The following is a 27134-nucleotide window of genomic DNA, read 5'->3' as shown; positions in this document are numbered from 1 at the left end:
TCTCGAGGTCCACTTTTGAAGTTTGTTGAGCCCCGACATAGTCCGTCAAATACACTAGCCATGTAGAGCATCTTGTTGTCAAGAGTTAACTAGTCGGTGGCTGAAAATGACAGCTTCAGGAAAGATGACTTCCTAATTCTGGAAAAGCAGTCTGGATACTAGAGGAAACCTGTGGGCCCAAACTCTCGAATGACATATTGTTGCTCCTCCGGCAATGCCGGTAAAAACGTGGTAGTCATATGTTGTCGGGTAACGGCAAACAATAGTCATCGCGAGAGTTTCCACTGGTTGTATCCCGATGCCCTCAATTGAAGCATCTTAGACGCACTACATTAGTACCAGGGGAATATTCATTTATTGTTGTGGGGAAATCTCCGAGATTATTCACCGGAATATCCGAGAAACCAGTGATTATGGCCTGAACTTAATAATCTCGAATCCAGTGGTTGATATTGGAGGGGATCCAGTGCCAAATTAATTGCCTAGCGCGTGGTGGAAGGAGGATAATATGGAAGCTTGGCGTTTGCATCCTGTGCAGAACCTGTCAGCGAACGAACCCCTGGTTGATATGGATTAGCAACATGATCCGCTTGTTTCAGGGTGAGAACTACGGAGTTGGGTTCATTCATGTTTCGGTGGGCTTGGTCAAAGATTTTATGTATCCGCCTCGGTTGCCGCGAAGGCCGAGAGTTCTTAGGGCAGTAGGGCTAGGGATCGGCGAGATGCCAATGCTGCCGATCCTGAGGGTGTTCCCGAGAACCATACTATGTCAAGTGTGTATAACTTTATTGCTCTCTTTTTCTCATCAGTAGAGAAAGAAAATGTCGGCAAAGAATCCAACTGCCGAGGATTCCTACCTTAGGTGATCGTTAATGCGATCGATAAGAAAACAATAGAAAGTATAATAAAGGAGTGTCTCGGGATGGCGCCGAAAGCAGCAAAAACCCGGATGCCTAATGGTTTTCTAGTGGGGAAGGCGCGCTGGTCCAACTACTGGGCGCTACTGCCTTTCTGGGACCCATCGGACCCTGTCTTTCTTCGAGCTTAGCGAGCTTGGCTAGTCTTCCTTCCTGTTCCGTGCAAGTCTAGATGCCCACTTCATTTCATCCTCAAACCGCCGTCTCCAGCGGGTTCCTTCGATCGTTCGATGTGGCTTCCAGGGTCCTGAACCAATTCTCATACTTCCGATGTCTCGCCGTTATATCCAAGAAAAGGGGATGAGTGGAGGACACAACAAGTCGAGCGAAAAAAACTACTTATAGATCTCTTCGCATCCCTCTCCATGGCTGGTCTTTTCTTTCCTCATCACGCTCTCAGTCTCTCTTTCTTCTCTTTCCTTTCCCAGCTTCTCTCTAGTCCTTCCTTAATTGTACCCGGTTGATCCAGGTTCCATTCCTTCGTTTTCACTATGCATTTCCTCCAGAACGCTTTCGTGGCCGCCACTATGGGCGCTGCGCTGGCCGCCGCCGCTCCTCTTGAGAAGCGCTCCTGCACTTTCACCTCCGCCTCTGCTGCCAAGTCCGGCAAGTCCTCTTGCTCCACCATCACCCTCGACAACATCGCGGTCCCCGCCGGTGAGACTCTTGACTTGACTGGCCTCAAGAAGGGTACTACCGTACGTCTTCCCTCGCTCTCTTGAGTCTCTTCTCAACCCTTCTTGGACCAACTAATTCTCTCCCCTCACAGGTCATCTTCGAGGGTGAAACCACCTTCGGTTACAAGGAATGGAAGGGTCCCCTGATCTCCATGTCCGGTACCGACATCACCGTCAAGCAGGCCTCCGGTGCCAAGATTAACTGCGACGGTGCTCGCTGGTGGGACGGCAAGGGTAGCAACGGTGGCAAGACCAAGCCCAAGTTCTTCCAGGCCCACAAGCTCGACGAGTCCAGCATCACCGGCCTGAAGATCTACAACACCCCTGTCCAGGGCTTCAGCATCCTGGCCGACCACCTGACCATCACCGACGTGACCATCGACAACTCCGCCGGTACGAGCAAGGGCCACAACACCGATGCCTTTGATATTGGTCAGAGTACCTACATCACCATCGACGGTGCCACCGTCTACAACCAGGATGATTGCCTGGCCATCAACTCGGGTGAGGTATGTATATGTGCTGTTGCCAAAAAAGCCGTCTCTGTCCCGGAGCTGCAAAACATCAGAGACTAACTAGAACACAGCACATCACTTTCACCAACGGTTACTGTGACGGTGGCCACGGTCTCTCCATTGGTTCCATCGGTGGCCGCAGCGACAACACCGTCAACGACGTGACCATCTCCAACTCCAAGGTGCTCAACTCCCAGAACGGTGTCCGTATCAAGACCATCTACGGCAAGACCGGCACTGTCGAGAACGTCAAGTTCGAGGACATCACCCTGTCCGACATCAGCAAGTACGGTATCGTCGTTGAGCAGGACTACGAGAACGGCAGCCCCACCGGCACGCCCACCAACGGTGTCAAGGTTGAGGACATCACTTTCAAGAAGGTCACCGGCAGCGTCAAGAGCTCTGGTACTGACATCTACATCCTGTGCGGTTCCGGCAGCTGCTCGAACTGGACCTGGAGCGGTGTTGATGTGACTGGCGGCAAGAAGAGCAGCAAGTGCAAGAACGTCCCCTCGGGCGCTTCCTGCAGCGACTAAGCGGTCTCTTGATAGCTATGTCGAGGTGTTGGGCCTTAACTAGTAGTAAGGCTGCGAGAGAGTTTTATTCCGTTCTGGACTCTGGCCGAATGCCGGAAGTGTTTGTATTAGCTTTTAATTTTTAAAGTATCATTGGAAGAATAGATGACTCGAGTCTAATCTACCACGATCATCAAAAGCAGTCTCTGAAAGCGAATCTAGAAGACAAAGAAATCCAATCCATCGTAAATTCAGTATAGCGCCTTTCCAAGTCAGGGCATGTTTCCATCTGGACTGACCAGGCGTGGTTCTCATGAGGTGCCACGCAAGCAGATCTGCTCGCTGTGATCACACACACCTTGTCTTATACCCACTGTAGCACAAACTATTTTACCGACGCGTATCTGGCACAACTGTACGTTGTTATCGCTGGATGCACATTTTTATTCCGTTCAATAGGCAACAATCAGATTACAATAAAAAGCCACCTCCGCCTCCGATCGCAGACTAATCTTCCGCCGCCAAACTCAAAAGTCAAAACAAAGCCTCCACACCTGCGTGATGGGGGAAGAAACAAGGAGCGGTGATGAAGTGAGAATGAATTGCATTGTGCAGGCTAGACTAGGACGGAGGGGGTAGGGGATCGACAAGCGACCGTTACACCAAGATGTGTGTGATGCCAGCCAGGTACAGAGAGGGACATATCACATTGTTTGTTATGATGTTATGTATGGATTTAGATTGGATCTAATTGGACTACTGGGAGGGAGGTTACCAAGTACTCGATTAGATGATTAATGGGCGATAATGGTAATAGTAATAGTAATAGTATATTCTCCTCACAGGCATGGGAAGGTGGGGGAAATATGGCAGTAGGTCCCCGATGACATGGCGGGGCTGACAGCGGTAGTATTATCATGTACGTAGTAGTATGTACTAGTGGTAGTTACTGCTGATAGTAAAGATAATCCAATTGGAGGGAAAAGAGGAGGGGGGCATCTTTCAGCCTGATGGATGATGATGAGGATGAGGATGAGGATGGTTCAGCTGGCCAGACTAAGTAAGTGCGACTAGTTAGTAGTTACCTTAGTAGTTCACTTAATAGCAGGAGCTGATAAGAAATCCTGTCCAGGGTCTGGAGAAGAATGCCACCAATCACGTTCCATGATTGCCTCCATCTCAGTTCATCGCTAATAGTTCCCCTATGCTTGCTTATTTGGGTCATTTTTCTTTTCTTTTTTTCCCCTTCTCACCCACAAGGCGTTCGTTCGGTTCAGCAGATGAACGGCGTTCTCAGCTTTCCCTTCTTTTTCTCCATTCTCCAGGGTGGAGCCCCGACGGCGATCCACCCGCCCAACAACAAACTAATGGTTTAACTTAGACTAGTAACTATCTAACTTACTCATCGAGATGGTTTCTCACATCGTGGCTCAGCCAGCTTATGATCGTTGCGAACTCGGGCGAAGACGCCGTCCTCGGGCTTGGAGGGGGAGAAGTGGCGACCTGTTGTGCGGGCTTCGGGGACCTTAACCAAAAAGCCTCTCATCTCGGGTCCCAAAGTGTGGCAGCGAAAAGCAACACGAGAAGCTCGGAGATGTCACCCTCTTTGCCTTCCCACATGGCATTTGCTGTTCTTTCTCACTATGATGGATGCTGCAATGTGCTGGAGACTAGCGGCGTCTCGCTGTTCCTCCCCTTGTGACCGGACCGGGGTTCGGTTGCAGTGGTCTGTGAGTCGTTTATTTACTTCGCCTGTCCCTCCTCTTTCTTATCTTTTCTGATTTTTTAATTCTGCTCTACAATTCGCTACTACTTGACGCTACTCTGACTACTATCTCAGAATAGCGAGGCATGATTAGAAGTGTGACATTGTGAAGCCTTCTACTATTCTTTTCCTTATTTGAGACTTTCCCATACTTCAAGGTTCCCCCCACCGCCGGTTACAATCCTATAGCCCTCATTCATTCCCTTCAGACCAAAGAATATGGATGTCCTCTCATCTAAGCTTGATGGCTCGGACCTCGAGCGCAATGAAGCCACCAGCTTCTTCAAAAACAATACCGTCAACAACTTTTCCTGGCGCGATCTCACCGTCACCGTCAAGGACCGCCATACCAAACAGCCCCGGAACCTGATCGATGGGATCAGCGGGTCAGTCCAGCAAGGTTGGTGGTTACTTCCCGGAACTCTATGTACCCATCCCGGATGAACACCCGATTAACTCTACCAATGAAACAGGCGAACTAGTCGCTTTGATGGGTCCCTCGGGATGCGGCAAGACTACTCTACTCAACGTTTTGGCTCGTCGCGCAGCATCATCGGGAGCAAAGACTACTGGAGATGGCTATATAGATGGCAAGACGGTCGATAATGCGACATTTGGTCGACTCACTTCTTACGTGGAGCAGGAGGATGCACTGATCGGGTCGTTGACGGTGCGCGAGACATTGAAGTTTGCCGCAGATCTCTCGTTGCCCAGGTGTGTATTATCCTAGAGTGCGTTAATTGGCGTGGATCCTGATGAATTAGCTCGGTTACGAAACTTCAACGGAAAGAGCGCATTCACTCTCTTTTACAGGCATTTGGAATTCAGAACCAGGCATCCACTTTGGTTGGCACGCCCATTCGCAAGGGAATCAGTGGTGGTCAGAAACGGCGTGTTAGCGTGGCGAGTCAACTCATGACGTGCCCTAAGATTCTGTTTTTGGATGAACCGACCAGTGGACTGGACTCATCGGCCAGTTTCGAGGTCATCTCCTACGTTAAGGAGATGGCGGTTGCTAACAACGTACGTCTATTATGATTCAGTGACCTGCAATTACTAACGTCTGGCAGCTCATCATTATCGCCAGTATCCATCAGCCGTCCACAACTACATTCCAGCTTTTCGATAAGCTGCTCCTCCTCTCGAGCGGGAAGACGTGCTACTTCGGTCCTGTCAAGGAAGTGCCGACCTATTTCGACAGTATTGGCTATTCGCTGCCAGCAAACACCAACCCGGCCGAGTTCATCCTCGATCTGGTCAGCTCCGACTTTGCAGGCAGCACACACGCCATGTCCAAGGATCAGGTCCAGCGGATTCATGCAAGCTGGACTGAGTCCCCCAACGCCGCAGCGCTAACAGAGCAGGTCTCGCAGCGGACCGTCTTATCCGAGAAGCAGTCGGCGAAATTCGACATGGACGAGCTAAGTCGCCCAGGCATTCTCAGCATCACTCTTACTCTCTTGCACCGCTCCTTCATCAAGAGTTACCGTGATGTCGTGGCATACGGCATCCGTATCGTCATGTACCTGGGTGCGTAGATCGACCATCTCCCAACAAGACGAGATAAACTGACTTGTTCATTAGGGCTGGCGATCATGATGGGAACCGTCTGGCTGCGCCTACACACAGAACAGAGCTACATCCAGCCTTTTATCAACGCGATCGTAAGCCCCCTTCCCAACCCCCCAAACTAAAACAACACAGCTAACATCCTAACCATCACCAGTTCTTCGGCTCCGCCTTCATGAGCTTCATGGCCGTAGCCTACGTCCCCGCCTTCATCGAGGACCGCATGACCTTCATCAAAGAACGCGCCAACGGTCTCTACGGCGCCCTCCCCTTCATCGTCTCCAACTTTATCATCGGCCTCCCCTTCCTCTGTACATCCCCTCTTCCACCCGATATTCCACTCCACCCACTGACAAATACAGTCCTAATCTCCCTCCTCTTCTCCATCATCTCCTACTGGCTCTCCAACTTCAGCCCCACCGCCACCTCCTTCTTCACCTGGGTAATGTGGCTCTTCCTGGACCTCGTCGCCGCCGAATCACTCGTCGTCTTCATGACCTCCATCTTCCCCAACTTCGTCATCTCCCTTGCCCTCGTCGCCTTCGCCAACGGCCTCTGGATGAGCGTCGGCGGATTCCTCGTCACCCCCAAGATCCTCAACCCGTTCTGGAAATATGTTTTCCACTACATCGATTACCAGGTACTGCCCCAAATACCCCTCCCTCCATCCAATCACTCCCAATACTAACAATAGAAATAATAACAGGCATACGTCTTCCAAGGCATGATGGTGAACGAATTTCAACATAGAATCTACTCCTGCGGTGACTCCTGCCAATGCATGTACCAAACGGATTTGGCCAATGAGTGCAAGATCCGGGGGATAGGCGTACTTCAGGAATACGGGTATGCTACGGGTAGGACGGGGAAGTGGGTGGGCATTCTGGTGGGCATTATTGCTGTGTATCGGCTTTTTGCGTATTTTGCGTTGGTGCTGAGGAGGACTTAGATGAGATATCTATCATATCATATGATACTACTGTGTAAGGGTTGGGGCTGAGATATTGGGTATTGTATTAATTGCTAGATTATAATTATTAGATTAAGATAAGATATTTGGAAGAGTGGGGTTAGCGTCTGTCTACATTTTATCCAATTGTGTCTGGGTGAGGGTGATAGTTGAATGGAAGGGTTAGGGCAAAGAGTTATCCTTAAGAATGAGATAGGATCTGTGGATGGCGGTCAGACATATACTCTATATACTATGTATGGAAAAAGATGAGGTCTACATTTGCTTAATTATAAGGATGGTATGTTTGTTTTCATTGTATTTTTCGCTAAGGGGGTGCTGGATGATGGGTAAAGGTAAAACATCAAGGGTATTGAAACAATCGCTAGAAACTGGAAACATGGAAAAAACAAAACAAGGTAGTATGGAGACCGTCGCTAGGAACACATTTCATTCCATGGCTCCGTCACCGATGGATGGTTGAACAATACGGAAATCAGCAGCAAGGGGAATCATCAAAGGTGGTCAAACAGAGGTAGGTATCCATGAAGATAACACAAGGTACAAGGTGGATGAAAGGGGGTAACGGCACCCAACTACGCGAAGGGAGAAAAGAAGTAACTCAAGGGGAATTGGGGTAAAATAAAGGGAACCAGGACAAGGAAATACATCGAATCACATAACCGGGTATACCTTCTTCCTCTGCCATTGCTCATGTCATGACGAGCACATGGCAGAAAGAACAGGTGGGCCATTCGAAAGGAATAATACAAACGCTCCCAGACATCAAAATCGCAATATGAATACCAGACACAGGACATGATGGGGCATCAACATGACATCAAACATAAGACATAACATCAGACATAAACAAAGGTCATGCAGGTCATCAGAATCATACAATCATGTCGCCATGATGGACGTGATCGGTGAAACCCGCCTCTCCTCTTTATAACACCCGAGACCAAAAACCAAGTCGTGAACCATACCAATGCAATAAATAGCCTCCCATGGCAAAGCAGAGCTCTTTTTTCCCAAAACGAACCTTCCAACTTTTTCAAGAACCCGGGCAGAACGGACCAGATGCCCATTTGGTATTGTGATGGTTCAGAGGTCCGCTGCATAATGATCGCCCAATAAAAGACAGAAGAAGAACTTTTAGCAAACAGTGCTCCTTGCTCCGAAAGTCTAACCGATGAAGTGCGTGAGGTGGAAAGAGACAAAACGTGGATCAGAAGAAATACTATGACAGGTAGGGAGCGGTATCCCCAGGTCATCATGGTCGTCAAGCACAACTAGTATCGACCGCCGTAGGTCGATCGGCTAGAGCGTCGACTGGCACGATCTGACTTGCGATCACTCCGTACCCGCCGGGCATCTTCAATTTCCCTCACCCGCCGGGCATCTTCAATCTCCCTCACCCGCCGGGACTCTTCGATCTCCCTTACTCGTCGGGCATCTTCGAGTTCCCTGCGACTATGAGCCACGCTGCCAGTGTACTCCGATCCATTGGTCAAATACTTTTTCGGTCGCTGCTTGCCTTCGATGTTCAGCTCGACCGCCCCAGTTTCGCCTGTCCGGACACTGATCTTCTTTCCACCATCCTGAGGGAAACTCATCGTGACCCCGTTTAGCGTCATGACGATGTTGTTATCCTCTTCTGGCTTGGACCCAGCGTTACTACCGCTCTGCGTGCGGGCATCGCTGCCACGGCTGCTGCGACTCTTCTGGCTGCCACTGTCGCTCTCGGCGCGCTGCGAGGACTTGGCCTTGAAGAGAGCATCTGCCGTCAACGGCACGGGTGGCGCCGGAGGCACTGGTGGCTTCGCTGTGCGGGTAGCTTGGTACTCCTCCGCCTCGCGATGCTTCTCATCCATCTCGTCATCCTCGTCCTCGTCCTCGTCCTCGTCTTCATCGTCATCGTCGGGAAAGTCGTAGATAGTTGGCTGACGGCGACGAGAGTTCTCCACGGCAATCCGCGAGGGTCTAGCGGATTCGTGATAGGCTGTAGGGCGCCGGTAGCTGCGGCTTCGTGCCGGCACGACCGTCTCCCGGGAGGAGCGGCGGTAGCCGTAGCCGTCAGGCAAAGCATCCTTCATATCAGCCATATCAAAGGACCGAGCAGAATGCCGATCGGACGTAACGGAGGGTGCCGATACTCCTTTACGCGGCTCTGGGCGTTTCTGGATGATTTGCGGGGTGTTCTTGTGCTTAAGCGGTGGCCGGCGATAGTAGTCCTCGTCGCGATCATGAGAAGAATGAGAGGGTAGGCGAGGTCGAGGCTCCCGAGGCGGCGGTGGTGGCACAGGAGGGGCAGCATCCAAGGGCTCGTCGTCATCGAAAGCAGCTGAGGCAGAGTCGTAATCAACCACAGGCGCACCATATACAGACGGGCGCCGCCCCCGCCCATCCCGTGTGCTGGAAACCGATCGCTCCTGCCGATGCTCGGAAGGGGCGCCGTAGTCGGACATGCCGCTGTAATAAGGCGACTGTTGCGAGTAATGAGACGGCGCATACGAGGAGGGGTTGTAGGCGTACGCTGACGAGGACGGCGGGGGCCCATGTTCGTAGCGGCTCATGCTGGAGGGTTGGTACACCATCTGTCCCATGCCAGGCAGCATGCCATGAAAGCTCACCGGTCGGTTGTTGGGATGGTAGATGGGACCCCCGCCACGGGCGGAGGGGCGGCTGGAGCGGGACACATGAATGTCCTGGACCGGGTTGGGAGCGTACCGGGGGTCCCCGCGCGGTGACGGGGGAGGAGGATAGTCGTGAGCCGATGAGGGAGGCTGCGACATGTAGTAAGGATAATCCATGGATGGTCGGCTGTCGACTGGAGTTGACGAAGCATGGTACAAGCCCTGATCACACTCCCAGCAGGTGCCGGGGTAGTGGCGCATCTGCGAAGTCTCACGGCGACGGGGCCTGGAGGGAGACCGCTGAGCGTGGGCAGGAGCATGGCTCACGCCGTTGGGATAGGCGCCGACCTGCATTTTGTCCTCACGAGGGGGACGAACGATCCGAGGTTTGGATTGTTCTCTGCTGCTTTTGGATCGAACGCGGCCAAGGTCAGCACGTTTGACGAGGGTGGTGTCTAATTTAAGAGGGACAGGACTCTTCCGGCCCGACGGCCCAGATTGGGTGCTGTTGACGGTGGCGGCGGTACGACTAGAATAGCCGGAGTCACTTGCAACGTCGACCAGGGGGGCTGCAGGCGATCTCAAGACAGGCTTGGAGCGCTTAGAAGTGAGGTTGGCGACTTGACGAGTGTCGGGAAGGATGACATGGGCATCTTCATCATATTCCTCACAGAAGGCGGCGTGAGGGACTTTTCCAGACATGACTTCTGGAAAAGCGGCCAAGGAAAGGCCCGACCCTAAGAGGGGAAGGGGGGGAAACTGTGGGTGTGGGTTTGAGTGGAAAGGGGAGACACAGACAAGACAGACAGACAGGCGAGGGAGGGGAGAGGTTGGATTGATTGGGAAAGGGCTCGACAGTGTGCAGTGTGGATGACGTGAAACGTGGTGATCCAACAGGCTTTCAGGACTCCGGGTGGCCTACAGCAGCCACCAGCTGCTGCTCATGCGAATGACTCAACGAAGACAGACTTTTCTTTACTAGTCTTTCCTCTTGTCTTTTTCTTTTTGTTAATTTTTTTCACTTTCGTCCAGTGATAATTCAGTGGTGGTGCTGGACTGCTTCACCCTCTCCCCATTCAGCCCAGTGCCAGTGTCGGGGAACCCACTTCTGCGGTAGCCTCAACAAAGCAAACGAGACCGGCAGCAGATGGGCCAGAAAATAGTCAGGAGACGGTGTGTGTCTAGATCGGGGGTCAGCGACGAAGAGTGGATTCGTGGTGAAAATAGTCGTCGTCCACAGGCTGCACAGGCTCCATCGAAGAAAAATGAAAAAACAAAATAAAAAAGAAAGGGCGAAAAAGAGAAGGCGTCGGTTATGGTTGGTTTGGCGCGAGGAGGGTCAGCGGTGGAAACGAGACCGTATCTACTAGTAGAATGTAGTCGGGCGGAAAGAGTGGACGGCGAGAAAGGAAGATGCAGGCGTGGGTCAAACCAAGTTAACCAACGGAGGAACGAAGCAGAAGAAAGGGAAAGAAACGAGACAGAAGGAGGAGCGCGCGCGCCTGCAGTTGTAGTCTGGCAGACGGTGAGTGGAGGATGACCGGCAGAAAATGTCCACGGGCTGCAAGTCTCAATGCAGTCGGGCAGCGTGTAACCGAATAGACGGTTGGCGGGAAATTTTATTCAGTTTCTGGTTTGATTATATTTATCTCCTTTTTTTTTGTATCGTAAATTGAGTGGTATTTTGTTGTGGTGGCGGTGGTGGTGGTAGTGGTAGTGGTAAAATGATAAGGTTGGTTGTATGGTTTCAAACAGTAGTAGAGTTTCTGGTGGTCCCGTCGGGGCCTGACGAAGAGGGGGAGGGGAAAAGAAAAAAAAAGTGGATGTAGATGGGAAAGAGTAGAGTGGATAACCGAGTGAGTGGATGGAGGGGAAAAGAGAAGAGACCAGACAGAAGTGGGGTTGGAAAGATGAACGGACTGCTTTTTGACTTGTGCTAAGAGTAATAATGGTGGGGATGGATTGGAGAGGAATGCCCGACAGAGAGTACAGAGTAAGTAGTAGATTGGATGGATGGATATAGCCTTTTTAATGAGTAAATCTGTCAGTCAGTCAGTCAGTCATCGTCGTCGGTCAGCTTTCATCCCATCATCCCTGGACCGGATCGGAATGAATCTCACGATGTGTCCCTACTCCGTCGTAGACTGGGAAGATAAATTAAGAAAAGAAAAAAAAAAAGTTGAAAGGGATCCATAATACTTGACTGTGTGGAAAACCAACAGACCCCGGATCGAATCAGACCCGAGGACGGATGCAAGGCGGAAATACAGAGTTCCAGATCGGATTCATTGAACTTGAAAAAAAAAAAAAAAAGTAAGAAAAGAATGGAATGAAATACCACCACGCGCCAATCAAACTTATCATTGTGACTCAACGCAAATACTTCCTAACCACACTCTACTACCTACTACTAAGTACAAAGTTTTCTTTCTTTGAGTCCATCAAGGACAACCGAGAAGGAAGATTCCCAGTATTGCTTCGGACCATACAAGTATTGACATCGTAACTGCACACTCGACATGCTTTCCCTTTCTTCCATATCCAAACATCCCTGCTAGTCTTCATTTTCCCGTTTCGGGTCTGTCAGCAATCGCATCGCGTCTCATCTCTGTCCGAGGCATTCCTGGTTGAAAAAGAAGAGAAGAAAGAAGCGTCGGAACGGTTGAAGTCGCAAGGAGGTGGGGATGCCACCCTGACTGGCTGCCGGTCGATGCCTGATCTGCCGCTAACTCACCCGGTATTACCGTTCGTTACCGTCCGTCAGGACTCTCTCCCGCGTCTACAATGAATAGAAGGCACCATGGCGGATTATCTCCAGTGCAAGTCGTATAGCAAGGAAACACCCGGGTTGATTATTGAGGATGACTCGAGATGTAAACACACAGTTGCTACCACCCCACGAACCTTACATACGTCACACATGCTGGGGTCTGCTTCAGCGGGATCTTATATTTGGCCTGTCGACAGGGAACTCACCTGCAGATGCAAGGTCGGGATTAATTTCATCCATTGGCGTATCAGCACCATAAGCACGGTCAATCAACCGCTCCATGACAGAGATGATTTGATCTATCCAAATGTCGAGGAATTGATGTCCGGCGTATACTTCGTTCCCACTCCCACGGGTATTCAACCCTGGTACCTACACTGTAGCGTTTTATTCCGAGCGCGTGGCATTTAGTCCCCGGATCCATTACCTCCCATCATCCTGATCGCCATCACATTCCAACATCTGGATATTGCCTGCGAAGCTATCAATATGATAACCTGTTAGCACTAAAATTCGGACTCCTTCAAAAGCGTCGGCGCAATGCTTGTTACTATCGAGTCGGTTCGTCAGTTGCGTCCCAAGTCCCTGGTCAGATGAGGAAAGACAACCCCGAAAACCCCAGCCTCAAATGTCGAATCGATCAGATACGTCACATGCTTCGCTCCCTGCCTCCAAGTGCATGCATAGTAAGGCTTGCAATGTATCTGAAGAGATGAGAAGCGGGTATGCATGGCGGTTTATTGTACCAGGTATCCCCGTCGGTACTCAGCCATGACAGAGTGGCACAGTGACACAGTATTGAACCAAGGCATAGTGCGAAAGAGATTGTCTTTCTCTTCCAGTCGAGGAAGCTAGATTAGCTGGCAGCTTGGTGCAACGTCCGTTGTGAGTCTGTCAACATTGTCATGGCGGCGTCGCACCAGGACTGCTTAGCAACTGGCCGGAAACATCCTGCCTCGTGATGGACAACGATCCGCGCCTTCCAACAGGATCCTATACAGTGTAGCACGAAGCCTTATTCACGGTGGCTTTCAGAACCTTACTCTCGGGATATCATCGAACGTTCATTCTCTCTCAAGTCCCAACCTAACCACTAGTGCGTCATAAATGCCAGAAAGGCACTGGCCATAAACTGCGTATCGGCCATAACGCCAGGGGAAGTGGAAATAAAAACCGCTAGGCTCCCCCACCAAATAAACCCGGGCTCCATCGGAGGAACCCTGGGTCTGAGCGGAACCGAACCACGGACCAGGCTTGACTGCCACTACAACTTACAAGAACTAGCAGGTTGATGTATGATGATGGTGACGGTGATGGTGAGGATGGATGGGGAGCTTTCTCAACCATTACCCAAATCTGTCATTTCCCATTCCGTGTGATCAGCGCTGAGCCGGAAACATCGTCATGGGCCTGCAATAATCGTATAAGATAGGATCCATGCTCTGTCCGAGACAATCCCGTCTTGTTGGCTGCCCAAAAGTCCTGGACGCTGGCAGGAACCCCGTTGCGGCCCAATAACGACTGCGGCCTCCACTGCGGCGCTTCTTGCCGTCCGCCGCTGCAGGTGAAAATCTCTCAACCGGAGGGGCAAAAGTAAAAAAAAAGTTTTACCATCCAGATTTTGCGATGTCAAATTGGAAAACAGGTTCACGCAAACTTGATCGGTGTCACTCAGGTATATCCATTCAAATGCGATTATTCTAAGCTGTCCTGCGCGGAACAAAAATCTATAGAAAAGCTTTTGCTCCAACTTACTGCAGATTGAACTCCCCATGACATAAAGAAGTGGTCATCTACTCTAGAATGCTCTTCTACCCCACTTACCGGCATCGTCTAGCTGGCTGATATCTTGATCCTCCATCCTGGTGGAGTTTCCGGTGAGCAAACGGCATGGAAGATGGAGTCGAAGCACGCTAGAAAATGGGCTCCCGACAACACTGCCCGCTAGCAAACAATTTGCATCGCAGTTCTCTGCTCCGGCTTGCTATAGTCCTGACAGTTAACTGCGTATGACAGGCATGAACGAACCTGTGATAATCCATCATTCCTGTCACTCCTCCAAGGTCTTCCGGTCTCGGATGAGTTGGATGCCATGTCTGTGGCAATGTTGGTCAATGGATCATTCAACCTAGTTCTTGCTGCTTCTCAACAAGCTTCTTCGGGCACTGAAATTACACTAACCTCATGACAAGGGGTTTAGAAATCAAAGATCCCGTGAGTCATATTGAGAGAACACTGTCGTGTTTTCACACGTCTGGCTACAAAGAGAGGGTTGCCTATCCACAGCGCAATTAGTATGCATCTATACGGATGCTGTTGGCATCGATCGGACTGAGAAGGATGATAAAGGCGACTTCTGGAATTTGAAATCAGACGACCTCCCTATCCCTGCTCAGCTGAGGCTGAGTGAGGCATAACTCTAAACGTGGTTTCTGCGTCATTCTAGCTTACCAGGATTACATTCATTGCCATTGGCCCAAATTAATGAGCCACGGACTCAAACCTACCGCTTCATGTCAAACTATCGGGTAAATATTACTTTCATCCTCATTCCCGAGTACCTAAAATGCAAATAAGACATAACATCTCCGGTTATCACTGTCGACCCAGCCCATGGTCACCTCGGTATATCCCTCAATCTTCCCGTCTTTCATTTCCATCATCCGGACGTTGATGCCCAATACTCGTGACTCATTTCCTGGATGAGACTAACTCCATTCCCTGGAGTTGTTAGTGTTATCCACAGCCAACCACCCGTCGATCCCAGTGTTCCGGCTCTGTTTGTACTATCTTTACTCCAGGCTAATCTCAAGGGTCCCCCGCTGTCAACTCGCAGGATTCATTGTTGCCTCCCGCCCCCTGCTTGTTGAGCTCCGTAAACTTCCAGTGAAGAAGATTGGCTGAAGCCTAAGACTGTCATCGGGAATAACCGCAAACATCGTAATTGGACTCGTACGCACTGTCGATCCGGTCCCTCTAAGCTCAAGGACTGTCCACCTGTAGAGTTATACTTTCAGATGGTGATCCTGATAAGATAGGGCTGCTGAGTAAGCGAGTTGCCGGGGCCACGCCGGACACCCAAACAAACCGGCGTCATCCCCAGCCTCGCCATTTACTCCAACCTCCTCAATTTCGGCGGCTGCTCGTCCATTCTGCTCGCTGAGTGTCTTCAATTCTGCCCTTTTCCGTCCCTGACGGAGCTGGTCATTATCCCCGTTGCATAGACTAACCAGTTTGTCTAGCAATACACCACATCGTGCGATCCACATTCCAACCATCTACCATCTACATAGTATCCCGACCGATCGGAATCCAGATAAGAACCATAAACTCGATCTCACACTGACAACCTCGATAAAGGTACACATCCACATTCCAATCACACCCCATACCCACCCCATCCCATCCCACAACCAAACTAACCACCATCACCTCCATCCAGAGTCCCGTCTAGAGCTCCAAGCTCTTGACGGCTCTTCACAACCTCCAACAACCATGCCTCCCATCCACCCCTCTGCCACTCTCCTCCCCGCCAGCACCCAAACCACCATCACCACCTCCTCAGAGCAACACGACCAAAATGCCGCCCCTCACACCCACCTGTTCGGCCGCTCCAGCACAACCTGGGCCCCAGGCTCCGGCACCATCGAACCAAGCCACATCAACATGAAAGGCCTAATGGCGCTCTTCGCCATCTTGGGCGCCGCCTTCGTCCTCGCCGCAATCTGGTTCTTCTTCTGGGCCAAGAATGGCGGATTCATCTGGCGCAAAGGCGACTGGGAAGAGTACAAATCGACCGTTCTCCGCCGCAAAGGTCCCGACGGGCGCACCTTATCCAACGCCACCAAAAGCACCAAACTCGGCGGCGGCAGCGTCTACCACAAAGGCTACAGCGACGACGGCTACACCTACACCGACGAAACCGCCACCAACCTGACCGAAAAGACCGGCGTAACGGGGGCCACTTCCGCCGAGAAAGAACGCAAACGCCGCCGCAAGCTCCGCGAGAAATTCCGTCGTCGGCGCAAGGACGACGAAATGACCGCGAACTGGGAAAACGAAGTCGACGAGGACGTTGCCGCCTACAGAAAGGAAAAAGCTGCCCGGGTCGGGGGCATTAATCGCGAAGGAGAGGGAACCTACTACGGCAGTGACTACGACCTCTCCAACCCAGCGAGTCATTACAACCAGAGCGAAATCAGCGGAAGTCAGGTCCGCGATTACGCTTATGATCCGGCTCCTGCTCCTGCTAAAGCGCCATCCCGGAAACAGAGCAGACGACGTGACTTCTCCTTCGTACCCGGCAGCGAGGACACCCTTAGCCAGGCACCGACCCGCGACGACCACCACGACCGCCGTCACAGCCGCGAACCCTCAGCGAGGAGACATAATCGTCGGCGTGAACGACGCAGGAATCCCCCGCCGAGTGAGTCGTCCGGATCACGGACTAGTAGTCCCCGCAAGCGGGAGAGACAGTCAGTGCGGGGCCACTACACGGAACCGTTGGATTTCTCGTCGTCGGCGCCGTCGAGGTCTGAGTATCAGTATTCGAATGTGGATACGGAGGATACGGGGACTAGGAGTTATCATCATCCGATCCCGGGGTTGAGTAAGGGGTATAGAAGGGAGGGGGGACGAGGGAGGAGAAGGGATAGTTTGAGTGAGAGTGATTGATTAGTTGGGTTGATTACTGCTTGCTTGCTTGTTTGACCGAAGGGATGCATTGGGTTATTCGGAAAGTAAATGATCTGATATGAAATTATTATGGATATGGATATGGTATGCTATGATATGATATGATATGCAATGGATGTACATAATGAATTGTGCTTGTTATTCTTGTTTAAGTTGTTGTTTTTACTTTATGGGTGGATATGGTATGGAAACGTTATATGATCATACTATGGAATGGAATCTTTGATCATAATAGTTGATTGCAGTAAACTTGACTATGTGATGTTACACAAGTTCTCTGGTCCTATCAAGTTAAGTTGTGCCATGTACTTGTGCTTGTTAAGGGAATTGTTATCCTCTAGCCTAGCGGAATGTGATAATAGTATGCATTTTGAGAGCTATCCAAGTGCTGGCATATTGTCATTAACGATAAGCCATGACTAGCCACCAATCTCTGTGCTATGCTACACTATCTAAACGAACGGATATCGCAATATACCAATTACTCATTCTTCATAGCCAAGTCTTCTGGCTGACTGCCTTCATCTTCAGGGCTAAATCCCCGCCAGGCGGAATCATAGCGAGACATGCGACGGAGAGGTGGCCGAGTGCCAAAAGCTATGGAATTAGTTCTCTTTCGATTGTTAAAAGACCTGCGGGTCCCGTGCCATATAACAGTGCTGGCTTGTTCCGGCTTTTTAGAGGGTTTGATTGTCGAACCACTAGACACCACCGCACCTGCGTCATTTGAGTGCCAGCTTCCAAGAGCCAATTGACTGATGTCTTCATCGGTCAAGCCCTGGGTACGTAAAGTTTCCCATACGGGATGGGATCTCAGACGTGCACTTTCCAGCGATGAGGTGCGAACCTGGTGAAGGATCCAGTTGTCTATGAACTTACGCCGCTGAAAGGGTGGCCCAGTGCTATCGAAATCATTCCGATCATACGGGGAGGACCTTTCATGAATCGTCAACTTGAACGGGTCTTTGACTTGGTCATTTGCAGAACGGATGTCATCGGCAGAACGACTGCGAATGCCCAAGGAGTGAGCTGTGCCCCTTGCCAATCCTGGATCACTTTGGGCTAACTCATCAAGGTCTGACTCGAAGTCGGCGATGTCATAGCATGGCTGTGCCTCTATCCGATCCCAAGCTTGCGGGAACCTATCATTTGGACTTACTGGACGCGTGCTTGTTTGAGAGACTGGGACTCTCTCTGCGCCAGATATGGATTCCTGCACCTGCGATGTGAACAGATGGGGCTGCTGCTGCTGCGAATCGTTCTTCCTCTCAGATGTGGTCAGCGGGACCGATTGGGTATCAAAGCCTCGAGGATCAGAACTCGAACGCGCAACCCCGAGTTCGGTCCTAACACCTTGAAGTCCTCTATTATCTACCGGGTGGAACAGGCGGCTCAGTCGGGCGGCTGAGCGAGCGAGTTCCTGCTCAAGCTCCTCCAATTCATCCTCAGACTGACTAAGCTGGTATTCCAAATCCAAATGATAGAGCGCGATCGACCGGAGTGCTGCGTAATCCTTTTCAATGAGCTGTGCAGTAGATTGGCAAGTGCAGCATGTAATAGCACTGAGATGTGCTCTGATAGAATCCCTCACAGCTGTTTCCTCTTCTCTCTGCTCCCACATCATGGCACGCAACTTGTGCACATTGTGCCTGTCTATAGCGATCAACTTCTGCTGCTCATGGCATTCCTTCTGCGCTATATAAGCCTCCACCATATCAATATCGCCAACTGGTGATATGTGGTGTCCCCAATGACGTTTTCTAGACAGGTATTTTGCATCATTGGCTGTAGTTTGCTTTATCCCGTCTTCCTTGCGGTGTGATACGAAACCTGAATTGGAGTCCACTTTCCGTAAACAGTCATTGGCATTCCCTGTCAAGGTGTCCTCTGCCAAACTCGGAGGGGGTCCCGAGGCAGTTTTGAATTTGGATTCAATTGTTGTGTTCAGTGGAAAGGGAGGTGGATGGCTGGGAAAATTGCGTTCTAAACTATTGGGACCATCAGGTTTATCTCCAGAGGGGAAGCCTGTAGGATGGATATTCCTAGGGAGCATATTGGAAATAAAAGTGATATAGAATTGATAGAATCTGGCGCGAGTGGCAGGCTAGGTTAGTCGATGAGCTGCAGGGAAGCCCTAGCAGCGACATCGTGGATATCTCCTAAGGAACATTTCGCAGAAGGAGCGAAGCCATAGGAAGAGGGAAAGAGCGACGGGTCAGCCTGATGGACTGCTATCTAATACCTGAGCAGCGACATGGCTAAGAACTAGAAGGTACCTCAGTTTGCTGACCCTTAAATGGCAAGAGATACTGGAGTGTACTTCGCACGAGGGAATGGAGATGCGATAGCAGCCAACAGGCTTATCGGTGGAGCGCAAGTGGAGTTCATCCAAAATCAGAGCCTCGGAAAATCTCACCGCCCGACGGATTTTCCAGCCCGCTTGAATGAGGAAAACTTTCCAGTCGTTCACCAGCTTCCCCAGACTCCCTTCCCTCAAACTAGCAGTGAAATTTGGGAATTTATATCGCCACAATGAAGCGCAAGTTGGATGCTAATGATGTTCCCTCCCCTGAAGTTGCGGAGACCAAGGAGGCCCCCGATGCGAACGAGGCCGACTTTGAAAGCCTCAATCTGGATCCGCGACTGCGCCAAGCCTTGATCAAAGAGAAGTTCACCAAGCCTACGCTCGTCCAGGCGAAGGCCATTCCACTGGCGCTCGCAGGCAAAGATATTCTTGGTGAGTATATTCCGGTGTCTATGGTGGATTTGAGGCATACTAACAATACTAGCTCGTGCAAAGACCGGCTCCGGAAAGACCGCCGCATATGTCCTCCCTATCCTTCAGACCATTCTCCAGAAGAAAGCTGTCAGTACTCCCCGGAAATTATCAATAGACATTCAAGAGGCAAGCTAATCGCATTCTGCTGCTAGGCCGACCCATCATTGAAAGCCACTACTGGCCTCATCCTCGTCCCCACTCGAGAGCTTGCAGAACAGGTTCAAAACGTCGTCACCACATTCGCTGCTTTCTGCGGAAAGGATGTTCGCTCTGTGAACCTCACTCAGAAGGTCTCCGAGGCCGTACAGCGCACTATGCTCTCCGATTACCCTGATATCGTCATCTCCACCCCGGCTCGTGTGATTGCCAACCTCGGAAACTCCTCTCTTTCGCTGGATAACCTCACACACTTGGTCATCGACGAAGCCGACTTGGTCCTTTCGTACGGATACGACGAAGATATTAATGCGCTTTCCAAGGCGATTCCCCGTGGCGTACAGACCTTCCTCATGAGTGCTACGCTCACCTCGGAAGTGGATACTCTGAAGGGACTGTTCTGTCGCAGCCCTGTTGTGCTGAAGTTGGAGGATAAGGAGGAGAAGGGCGCTGGTGTTAGCCAATTTGTTGTCAAGTAAGCATACTTTGTACACGACAATTGATTAAAGCACTGTACTAACTACTTCGCCCACCAGATGCGCAGAGGATGAGAAATTCCTCCTGACATACGTGATCTTCAAGCTCCAGCTCATCAAGGGCAAGGTCATCATATTTGTCGGAGACATCGACCGTTGCTACCGTCTTAAGCTTTTCCTGGAACAGTTCGGCGTCAAGAGCTGTGTTCTCAACTCCGAGTTGCCAGTGAACTCTCGAATTCACGTCGTCCAGGAATTCAACAAGGGTGTTTACGACATCATTATCGCTGCAGACGATCAGGAAGTTTTAGGATCCAAGTCGAAGAAGGCCAAGAACGCCGACGCTGATGAAGAGGAGGAAGCTGCTGGTGTCATGGGATCCAGTGACGACGAAGAGGCCGAAGAGGACAAGAGCAAGTCGAATCGCCCGGACAAGCGTCGCAAGCTCACCGCGAAAGAAAAGGACTATGGTATCTCTCGTGGTATCGACTTCCAGAATGTGGCCTGCGTTTTGAACTTCGACCTCCCCACAACCGCCAAATCCTACACACACCGCATTGGACGAACCGGCCGTGGCGGCAAGACCGGCATGGCGCTCTCGTTCGTCGTCCCAGCAGACCAGTACGGAAAGCACAAGCCCACCTCCTTCCCCACCGCCAAACACGACGAAGCCGTCCTGGCCAAGATCGTCAAACGTCAATCCAAACATGGCCACGAAGTCAAGCCCTACCACTTTGAGATGAGCCAAGTCGACGCCTTCCGCTACCGTATGACCGACGGTCTTCGCGCCATCACACGCCTTGCCGTTCAGGAAGCCCGTGCTCGCGAGATCCGTCAGGAGCTGGTCAAGAGCGAGAAACTCAAGCGCCACTTCGAAGACAACCCCGACGAGCTGCGCCAGCTCCGTCACGACGGCGAGTTGCGCTCCGCACGTATCCAACCCCACCTGAAACACATCCCCGAGTACCTGATGCCGTCCAAGGGTCGCAAGGGCATCTCCAGCGAGGATGTCGGCTTCGTTGGGTTCCGGAAAAACAGCGACAACCGCATCCGCAAGGCCAGAGATAAGAACCGCGCCAAGGGCAAGGGCCGCAAGCCCTCGGGTGTTAGAAAGGTTGATCCGTTGAAGACGTTTAATAGGGGCCGGAAATAGGGCGTTGTACGTGTCTGGGATCAGTGGGGGGATGAAATGAGGGATTATGTACATATTGTTCTTGGTTCCATGGGAAAAAGTTCATCATATTCGGTTTGGGATAGTGCGTGCATATAGAACTCCAATTCCAATAATTGCATGTAAAATCGTGAGATCGTGGAATATGCCATTTGTATTTCGCTTTCGAAGCTGGATTCTTTCCATCATCTGATATAAGCTTTATTCCCTTTCAGTAGGTTATATACCAGGACCTAACATCTACATCCCACAGTATTAACATCACCTACTAAGCTTATAGGTACTATATCCTAACTATGCAACCCACACACATACCTACCACCTCCTAATCAACTATCAATATATATATGCATACCCTCATGAACAAAACCACCCCATCAAGGCAAAACCCCCATCCACTCCTTCCCAAACAACTTCTTCAACCCATCCTCCTCAATTCCCTCCAACCCAAAAGAAAACTGCACCCACTTGCCCTTCCCCTCTCTCCTCAACCTCAAAACCCACTGCTGCACCTCCTTCGCAGCCTGCACCGTCTCCCGGAACCGCTCTAGCTCCTTACCCCTCCGATACTTGATCCGCTCGACCTCCACATCCCAGGGAAGATCCGACGATGATGACTCGGCATCTCCTCCACCTCCACCTCCTACACGGCTCGCAAGAGCGGGATGCGGCGGTGGCGCATGCGCTGAAAAAGCCAGGGAGCGGGTAGGCGACGACAAAGACGAGGAAGAGGAGCCGCTCTGGCTGATGCTATTCTCGGGGAGGAGTTCGGCGTCATCGATATGGGGCAGCCAGCCTGGTCCGAGACGAATGTATTCGATGTCTCGCCAGGAGGTGTTCCATTCGGGACCGGAGGAGGCGTACGCGGATGAAATTGATTCGCAGTCTTGCCATTTTAGGGCTGGGATCCAGTCGCCGCAGCCTTCGAGGTCGAGCCATTTCAGGCAGTAGGTTACACGGGACAGGCGCCGGAGGAGACCTGCTGCTTCGGCCCAGTTGTTTTCGCTGGCGGAGTAGGTGTCGGTGCCGCCGTAGGAGAAGGTTAGGGAGCGGTGGTTGGGGTGGCGGATTCGGGCGTTGATCGCGTTGGGTGTGACGGTGGGTATGGGCCAGTGGGCGAGGGAGAGGTGGGTGATGGTTGAGAGGCGGGAGAGGAGGCTTATGAGGGAGTTCCAGTTGACGGTGCCGGGTTTGGGGTGTGCGAGGGAGAGGTAGCGGAGGTTGGAGAAGCGGAGAGTTGGGGATGGTGTGTGGGGGATAGTGGGATTGCTTGCTGTTGGGGTGATGGTGTTGCCCTCTTCTTCGACTTCGTCGTATTCCTCTTCCCAGGAGGAGGGGACGGATTCTTTGGGCTTGCGCTGCACGGTATTTGGCTTCTCGGTGATGAGGAGCTCGCTGGAGAGCTGCTTCAAGCTTAGCCATCGACCGATGGCGCTGCTTAGGTCTAGACGGGTGACTTCGGACTCGCTTTCTTGATGTATCTCGGGGTCGTCGGTAGCGCGGGCTTTCTCGAATAGAGGTCGCAGACCGCGCATAAGCCCGCCCAGCGGTCGATCCTTGGCATATACAGCGACGTAGCTGAGGAGGCGCACTTTGAGGTGATTTGGTAGAGCTCCCAGGAACGGTCCGTCATACTCGACATGCCATTCCCAATATGTGGCCATCGATCTGAGCACCGTTTCGACAAGACTACCCTTGGGAGGGAAAGTCGTGCCTGGTAGACGCTCTAACCGGTAGATGACCCTTTCTTTCTCCGCGGCTGCAATATCCACATCTTCTTCCTCTGCATCATCTCGGCTGCCCAGGAGCCAGCTCTCTGGTGGTGGTGGTCCAGCAGTCCGTCGCAAGCGCAGCGAGCCAACAACCCCGACACGCCGCGCCCCCGGGCGGGGGCGGGGAGGCGGTGTTTCCGGTAGCTCAAGAAGGTTCCGTAAAGAGGGATGTACAGATCGAGGCGCGACAAATCTAAAGGGGCTTTCAGGTCCATTGGAGACCTGCGTGCGGCGGAGGTGGTGAATCAGGTCGTTGACGGAGGGTTGCTCCGCGGAAGAGGACGAAGCGTGGGATGAACGAAGACGATCATGGTGGTCGTGTCGCGGGCCGGAGGAAGCGAGGGTATGGTGAGCAGTGCTGGCTGGTTTCGCAAAGGCGGTCTTCTTGTGCTTTTTGGGCATAGGGATGGGAGGAAGAGTAGTAGACTCAAGGGGGAGGTTTCAATGTGGCAGAAGTGGGATGAGGCCGATCGGCGGAGCTCCTCCCCATCTTATCGTTCGCCGCAGCTGTTTTCGCCCCCTTCGGTTTAGTAAGGCTGAGCCACGATTTAACCAACTAGCTTGTTAGTTCACTAGATAGCTTGCTATGAGTGAGAATGAGTCATTGGTCAATTCATGCTAACCTGCCGTAAAGCCAGGCTGAGTCTTCTTTCAGTCGGTAGGCTGCGGTAGAGAAGACAAGGGATAGCGTGCGATGTCGCTTGTGTCCATATTTTATTTCTATGCAAGGTTCTATTGTACAGTTGTTTTTTGCTTCGCAGTTAATGCACATCGTCAAATATCGCGGACCCATGAATCATCGTCCATCTTACCCTCACGCTTAGGGCCCTCTTGTATCCATGTCTCCACTAGGCCTTCCTTCGGGTCTTCGTCTGACAATCCTCTCGTCCGTCGGACATCAAGGACGAGATCCCGGACCTGCTTAGTGACCTCCTTTCGCAGCTCAACTGCTTCAGGGTCATATAAGAGCTGGTCGTTTAGCACTCCAAAGGGAAGATCGCGAGTCTCGGGGGCTATGCGTTCCGCCTTGGCCTTGATCTTCTGCCAACGTCTTCTGTATTCCCCGAAAACTGCCTCCCTATCCACTTTCTGTCCGAACGTAACGCTGACCTCCTTTCCGACACGAGGCAGAAACCGTGGGAATTCGCGGCTTTCGTGCATGACCTGATCGAAGCCCTCAAGCCAGATCGGCACAACATCCGGGCATTCGCTAGCCTCGAGGATCAGTCGTGCCACACCCCATTTGAAGTAGCGCATAGTCTTGTTCGGTGCTTGGTGGATCTTTCCCTCTGGGAATATATGGAACCAAGAATACGAATTGCAGGCGTAAGAGGACGGCGATAGGTGAGAGTCATGCCCATCGGTGGTGTAGGCTGTGGGGAGATCGGAAAACGGATCGACGCATACATTCTGTAGACTCCACGATTGACGTTCGGGGACAGCGAGATGAGGGTCAGCGGGGAATGGCCCCTTCGACAGGAGTCGGATAGCCTGGGTGACGACGGGCTGGGCGAGGCCGCCATATTGCGAATGGGCCGATCGATGTGTCGGCAGGACTTGGCCCATTGTGAAGAAAAGGGCTAACGGCCTATACACCAGTCCGGTCAGTCAGCAACAAATCATTTCGAATTGGAACCAGGCAAAGAGGACGGCCATACCTAGTCTGATAACAGATGTCGTGGCTTCCAAACCCCCATCGCTTATTCCAATTCGCAAGTCCGAAGTTATAGCGCATCGGTAGAAATCCCCACATGATCGGATCATCCATCCTGCTCAGTTAAAGCGGCCATGGTCAGCGTTCTCTGACGTCGGAGTTGAACGGGTCGCCTCAGCTTTCGAGACGCAATGTAGGCACGTACACGCTGGTATGGTTCGAAACTGATAAGCCAGAACAATTAGCCGATATATACTCTTTCAGGTACAGTGATCTTAAGAGGGAAAAGACTAGACAGCATACCGGTGAGCAAGCCTCTCGTTCTTTGCGAGGGATCACTCCTCGAGTCGAGGAGGTCGAGAAATTGATCCAATCCATTCGCCTGTGGCCGACTGCAGAGGTACAGAAATGAGCGGCATAATGCTGCAACCCCAAAGATGGTGGTGGAGGACAATGCCCTCCAGGGAAGCGAGGGCGCATCGGCCGTTGCGCCGCCAGAGTCCGTAGAGCGCGACATTGTTCACTCAGCCCGCTCTAACCGAGATCCATCCAAGCAGTAGCAGGGAGAAGGGCAAGCAATATAAATGCAGCGTAGCGGCAGGCAGAAAGTGAGGAGAAAAGGAGGGGGGAACAACCCCGGATCGACGGCGTGAAAGCAGGTGGCATCTTCATTGGCCTCGCAGAAATTCGGGGAAGGAAATCAAATGTTGGCCCGCGGAGGTTAGCCGTGCACGGACCTCCCCAAACCTCCTCGACGGGATTTTCGTCCGCCAACTCGGCTTCCCGCTCCTTGTGATTGATAGCTTGCCTCCCACTCCTTCGTTCCCTTCGTCCCTCTTTCTGTGGCTGTATTCGGTGTCAATCGCAGAGATGATGTTCAAGCCCTCTTCGCCGCTCTTCTCGGGTCTTCTTTGGTAGGTCGCAATTTCATCTGGCTGCCCCTGTCACTCGCCCGGACATCCCGCATTGCTACAGCCACTCCCCCGTCGTCATCATCATGCGCAGTGAAGCTAATATCACTCGTCAATCGAATAGGAAGATTCCGTGGCGCCTCTCCCAACCCCAGAAGGCTCGTCAGAGGAAGCGCCTCCGTGGCGTTGACCGGGTTGTCGACACTGTCTCCGCCGCGCTGGAGCGCAATGGATACACCACCAAGGCCGTCGAGCGCTGGTACAGGGAAATGCCTCGCGAGGAGGAGATGCTGCCCAAGGACAAGTACACGCTGTTTGACAAGAAGGAGAAGAAGTACCGCAAGGGCATTCACAGTACGTTATGACCTTGGGCCTTTCTGCGTCGATGGGCTGCCGCGTCCCCATTTGAGAGTCTCAACCGAAGGGGAGACCGTCCGAAGTTTGTGTGCTAATGCTATGTCTCTTACAGAGCTACCGAAGTGGACCCGTGTCAGCCAGAGAGTGAACCCCCCGGGTTTCTAAACAGCTTATACACGCAGAGTGTGTTGGGAAGCTGGCAATCGCCTTTTACATATTTGTACCTGCATTATTCAACTGTACTATACACCACACGCTGTGTCTGCCAACGATGCTCTACAACAAGCGTTGTTGAAGGCACAGAAAGGATTACCGGAGTTTTTGGCAACTGGGGAATGACACCATGACTGCATTGTTCGCCTCGCTATTTACCATGTTCTTTATTCAGGCCTAAGGCACAGGATTCAATTCGATTTCAGAGACTTGGCATTTGATGGCATCTTTCAGATTCGTAAGGATAGGCGGTCGTTGGGAACCGATGGAAGCGCCTGAAGGCAGCATAACAATACAGATAGACCATAAAGAGGCTGCATCGTGTTATCTGTCCCGTACATCATCCTTTTACACAGATATATAACCGCCCTAGACACATTCGAACTGTTTGCAGAGCAACCACACAATTTCTGCCCAAAACGCGCTGTGCTGTCAGCGGACCAGACATGTGTCGTTTGCAGATCAAGAGCCTTTTGCTGTTGCCATATGAAAATACCGGCTGATTGCTCCTGCAATTTCTTTTGCTCTTGTTCTGTTGACCCTGCCTTCATGGATGGCTTTCCGAATCAGATGACCATGGCCGACCTTTTGCCAATCATCGAATGTCTCTTGCCAGCCTGCCCCTCCTTCATAA

The 27134-nt window shown here is 51.7% G+C and overlaps 9 protein-coding genes across 9 annotated transcripts; 5 read left to right on the top strand and 4 right to left on the bottom strand.

The window, feature by feature from the left end:
• Positions 1 to 1408: 1408 nt before the first annotated feature.
• On the top strand, positions 1409 to 2645 carry AKAW2_21204A (glycoside hydrolase family 28 protein; the record flags this gene model as incomplete). The annotated part of the gene is made up of 3 exons (XM_041686003.1): positions 1409 to 1615; positions 1687 to 2103; positions 2181 to 2645. 3 exons carry the CDS (start codon positions 1409 to 1411, stop codon positions 2643 to 2645), a joined length of 1089 nt encoding a protein of 362 aa, XP_041540030.1.
• Positions 2646 to 4608: 1963 nt separating this feature from the next.
• Positions 4609 to 6907, top strand: AKAW2_21203A (putative ABC transporter; the record flags this gene model as incomplete). Its single annotated transcript, XM_041686001.1, has 8 exons — positions 4609 to 4789; positions 4863 to 5103; positions 5154 to 5412; positions 5460 to 5919; positions 5974 to 6053; positions 6116 to 6269; positions 6321 to 6598; positions 6665 to 6907. 8 exons carry the CDS (start codon positions 4609 to 4611, stop codon positions 6905 to 6907), a joined length of 1896 nt encoding a protein of 631 aa, XP_041540029.1.
• A 1295-nt stretch (positions 6908 to 8202) lies between these two features.
• Positions 8203 to 10248, bottom strand: AKAW2_21202S (uncharacterized protein; the record flags this gene model as incomplete). Its single annotated transcript, XM_041686000.1, has 2 exons — positions 8203 to 8377; positions 8429 to 10248. The coding sequence occupies 2 exons, from the start codon at positions 10246 to 10248 to the stop codon at positions 8203 to 8205; spliced, it is 1995 nt and encodes a 664-aa protein (XP_041540028.1).
• A 5563-nt stretch (positions 10249 to 15811) lies between these two features.
• On the top strand, positions 15812 to 16990 carry AKAW2_21201A (uncharacterized protein; the record flags this gene model as incomplete). The annotated part of the gene is made up of 1 exon (XM_041685999.1): positions 15812 to 16990. The coding sequence occupies one exon, from the start codon at positions 15812 to 15814 to the stop codon at positions 16988 to 16990; it is 1179 nt and encodes a 392-aa protein (XP_041540027.1).
• Positions 16991 to 17492: 502 nt separating this feature from the next.
• Positions 17493 to 19064, bottom strand: AKAW2_21200S (uncharacterized protein; the record flags this gene model as incomplete). The annotated part of the gene is made up of 1 exon (XM_041685998.1): positions 17493 to 19064. The coding sequence occupies one exon, from the start codon at positions 19062 to 19064 to the stop codon at positions 17493 to 17495; it is 1572 nt and encodes a 523-aa protein (XP_041540026.1).
• A 479-nt stretch (positions 19065 to 19543) lies between these two features.
• Positions 19544 to 21575, top strand: dbp9 (ATP-dependent DNA/RNA helicase; the record flags this gene model as incomplete). The annotated part of the gene is made up of 4 exons (XM_041685997.1): positions 19544 to 19748; positions 19801 to 19877; positions 19943 to 20421; positions 20483 to 21575. 4 exons carry the CDS (start codon positions 19544 to 19546, stop codon positions 21573 to 21575), a joined length of 1854 nt encoding a protein of 617 aa, XP_041540025.1.
• A 395-nt stretch (positions 21576 to 21970) lies between these two features.
• On the bottom strand, positions 21971 to 23767 carry AKAW2_21199S (uncharacterized protein; the record flags this gene model as incomplete). The annotated part of the gene is made up of 1 exon (XM_041685996.1): positions 21971 to 23767. One exon carries the CDS (start codon positions 23765 to 23767, stop codon positions 21971 to 21973), a length of 1797 nt encoding a protein of 598 aa, XP_041540024.1.
• A 372-nt stretch (positions 23768 to 24139) lies between these two features.
• AKAW2_21197S (tafazzin) lies at positions 24140 to 25536 on the bottom strand (the record flags this gene model as incomplete). Its single annotated transcript, XM_041685995.1, has 4 exons — positions 24140 to 24953; positions 25024 to 25134; positions 25225 to 25243; positions 25323 to 25536. The coding sequence occupies 4 exons, from the start codon at positions 25534 to 25536 to the stop codon at positions 24140 to 24142; spliced, it is 1158 nt and encodes a 385-aa protein (XP_041540023.1).
• Positions 25537 to 25889: 353 nt separating this feature from the next.
• Positions 25890 to 26452, top strand: AKAW2_21196A (mitochondrial 54S ribosomal protein mL60; the record flags this gene model as incomplete). Its single annotated transcript, XM_041685994.1, has 3 exons — positions 25890 to 25933; positions 26055 to 26284; positions 26400 to 26452. 3 exons carry the CDS (start codon positions 25890 to 25892, stop codon positions 26450 to 26452), a joined length of 327 nt encoding a protein of 108 aa, XP_041540022.1.
• Between the last annotated feature and the right edge of the window lie 682 nt (positions 26453 to 27134).

The sequence above is a fragment of the Aspergillus luchuensis genome, chromosome 2 (genome assembly GCF_016861625.1).
Source record: "Aspergillus luchuensis IFO 4308 DNA, chromosome 2, nearly complete sequence".
NCBI classification, from domain to species: Eukaryota; Fungi; Ascomycota; class Eurotiomycetes; order Eurotiales; family Aspergillaceae; genus Aspergillus; species Aspergillus luchuensis.
Note: the sequence above shows the minus strand (reverse complement) of the source record. Positions and strands in the feature narration are given on the sequence as shown.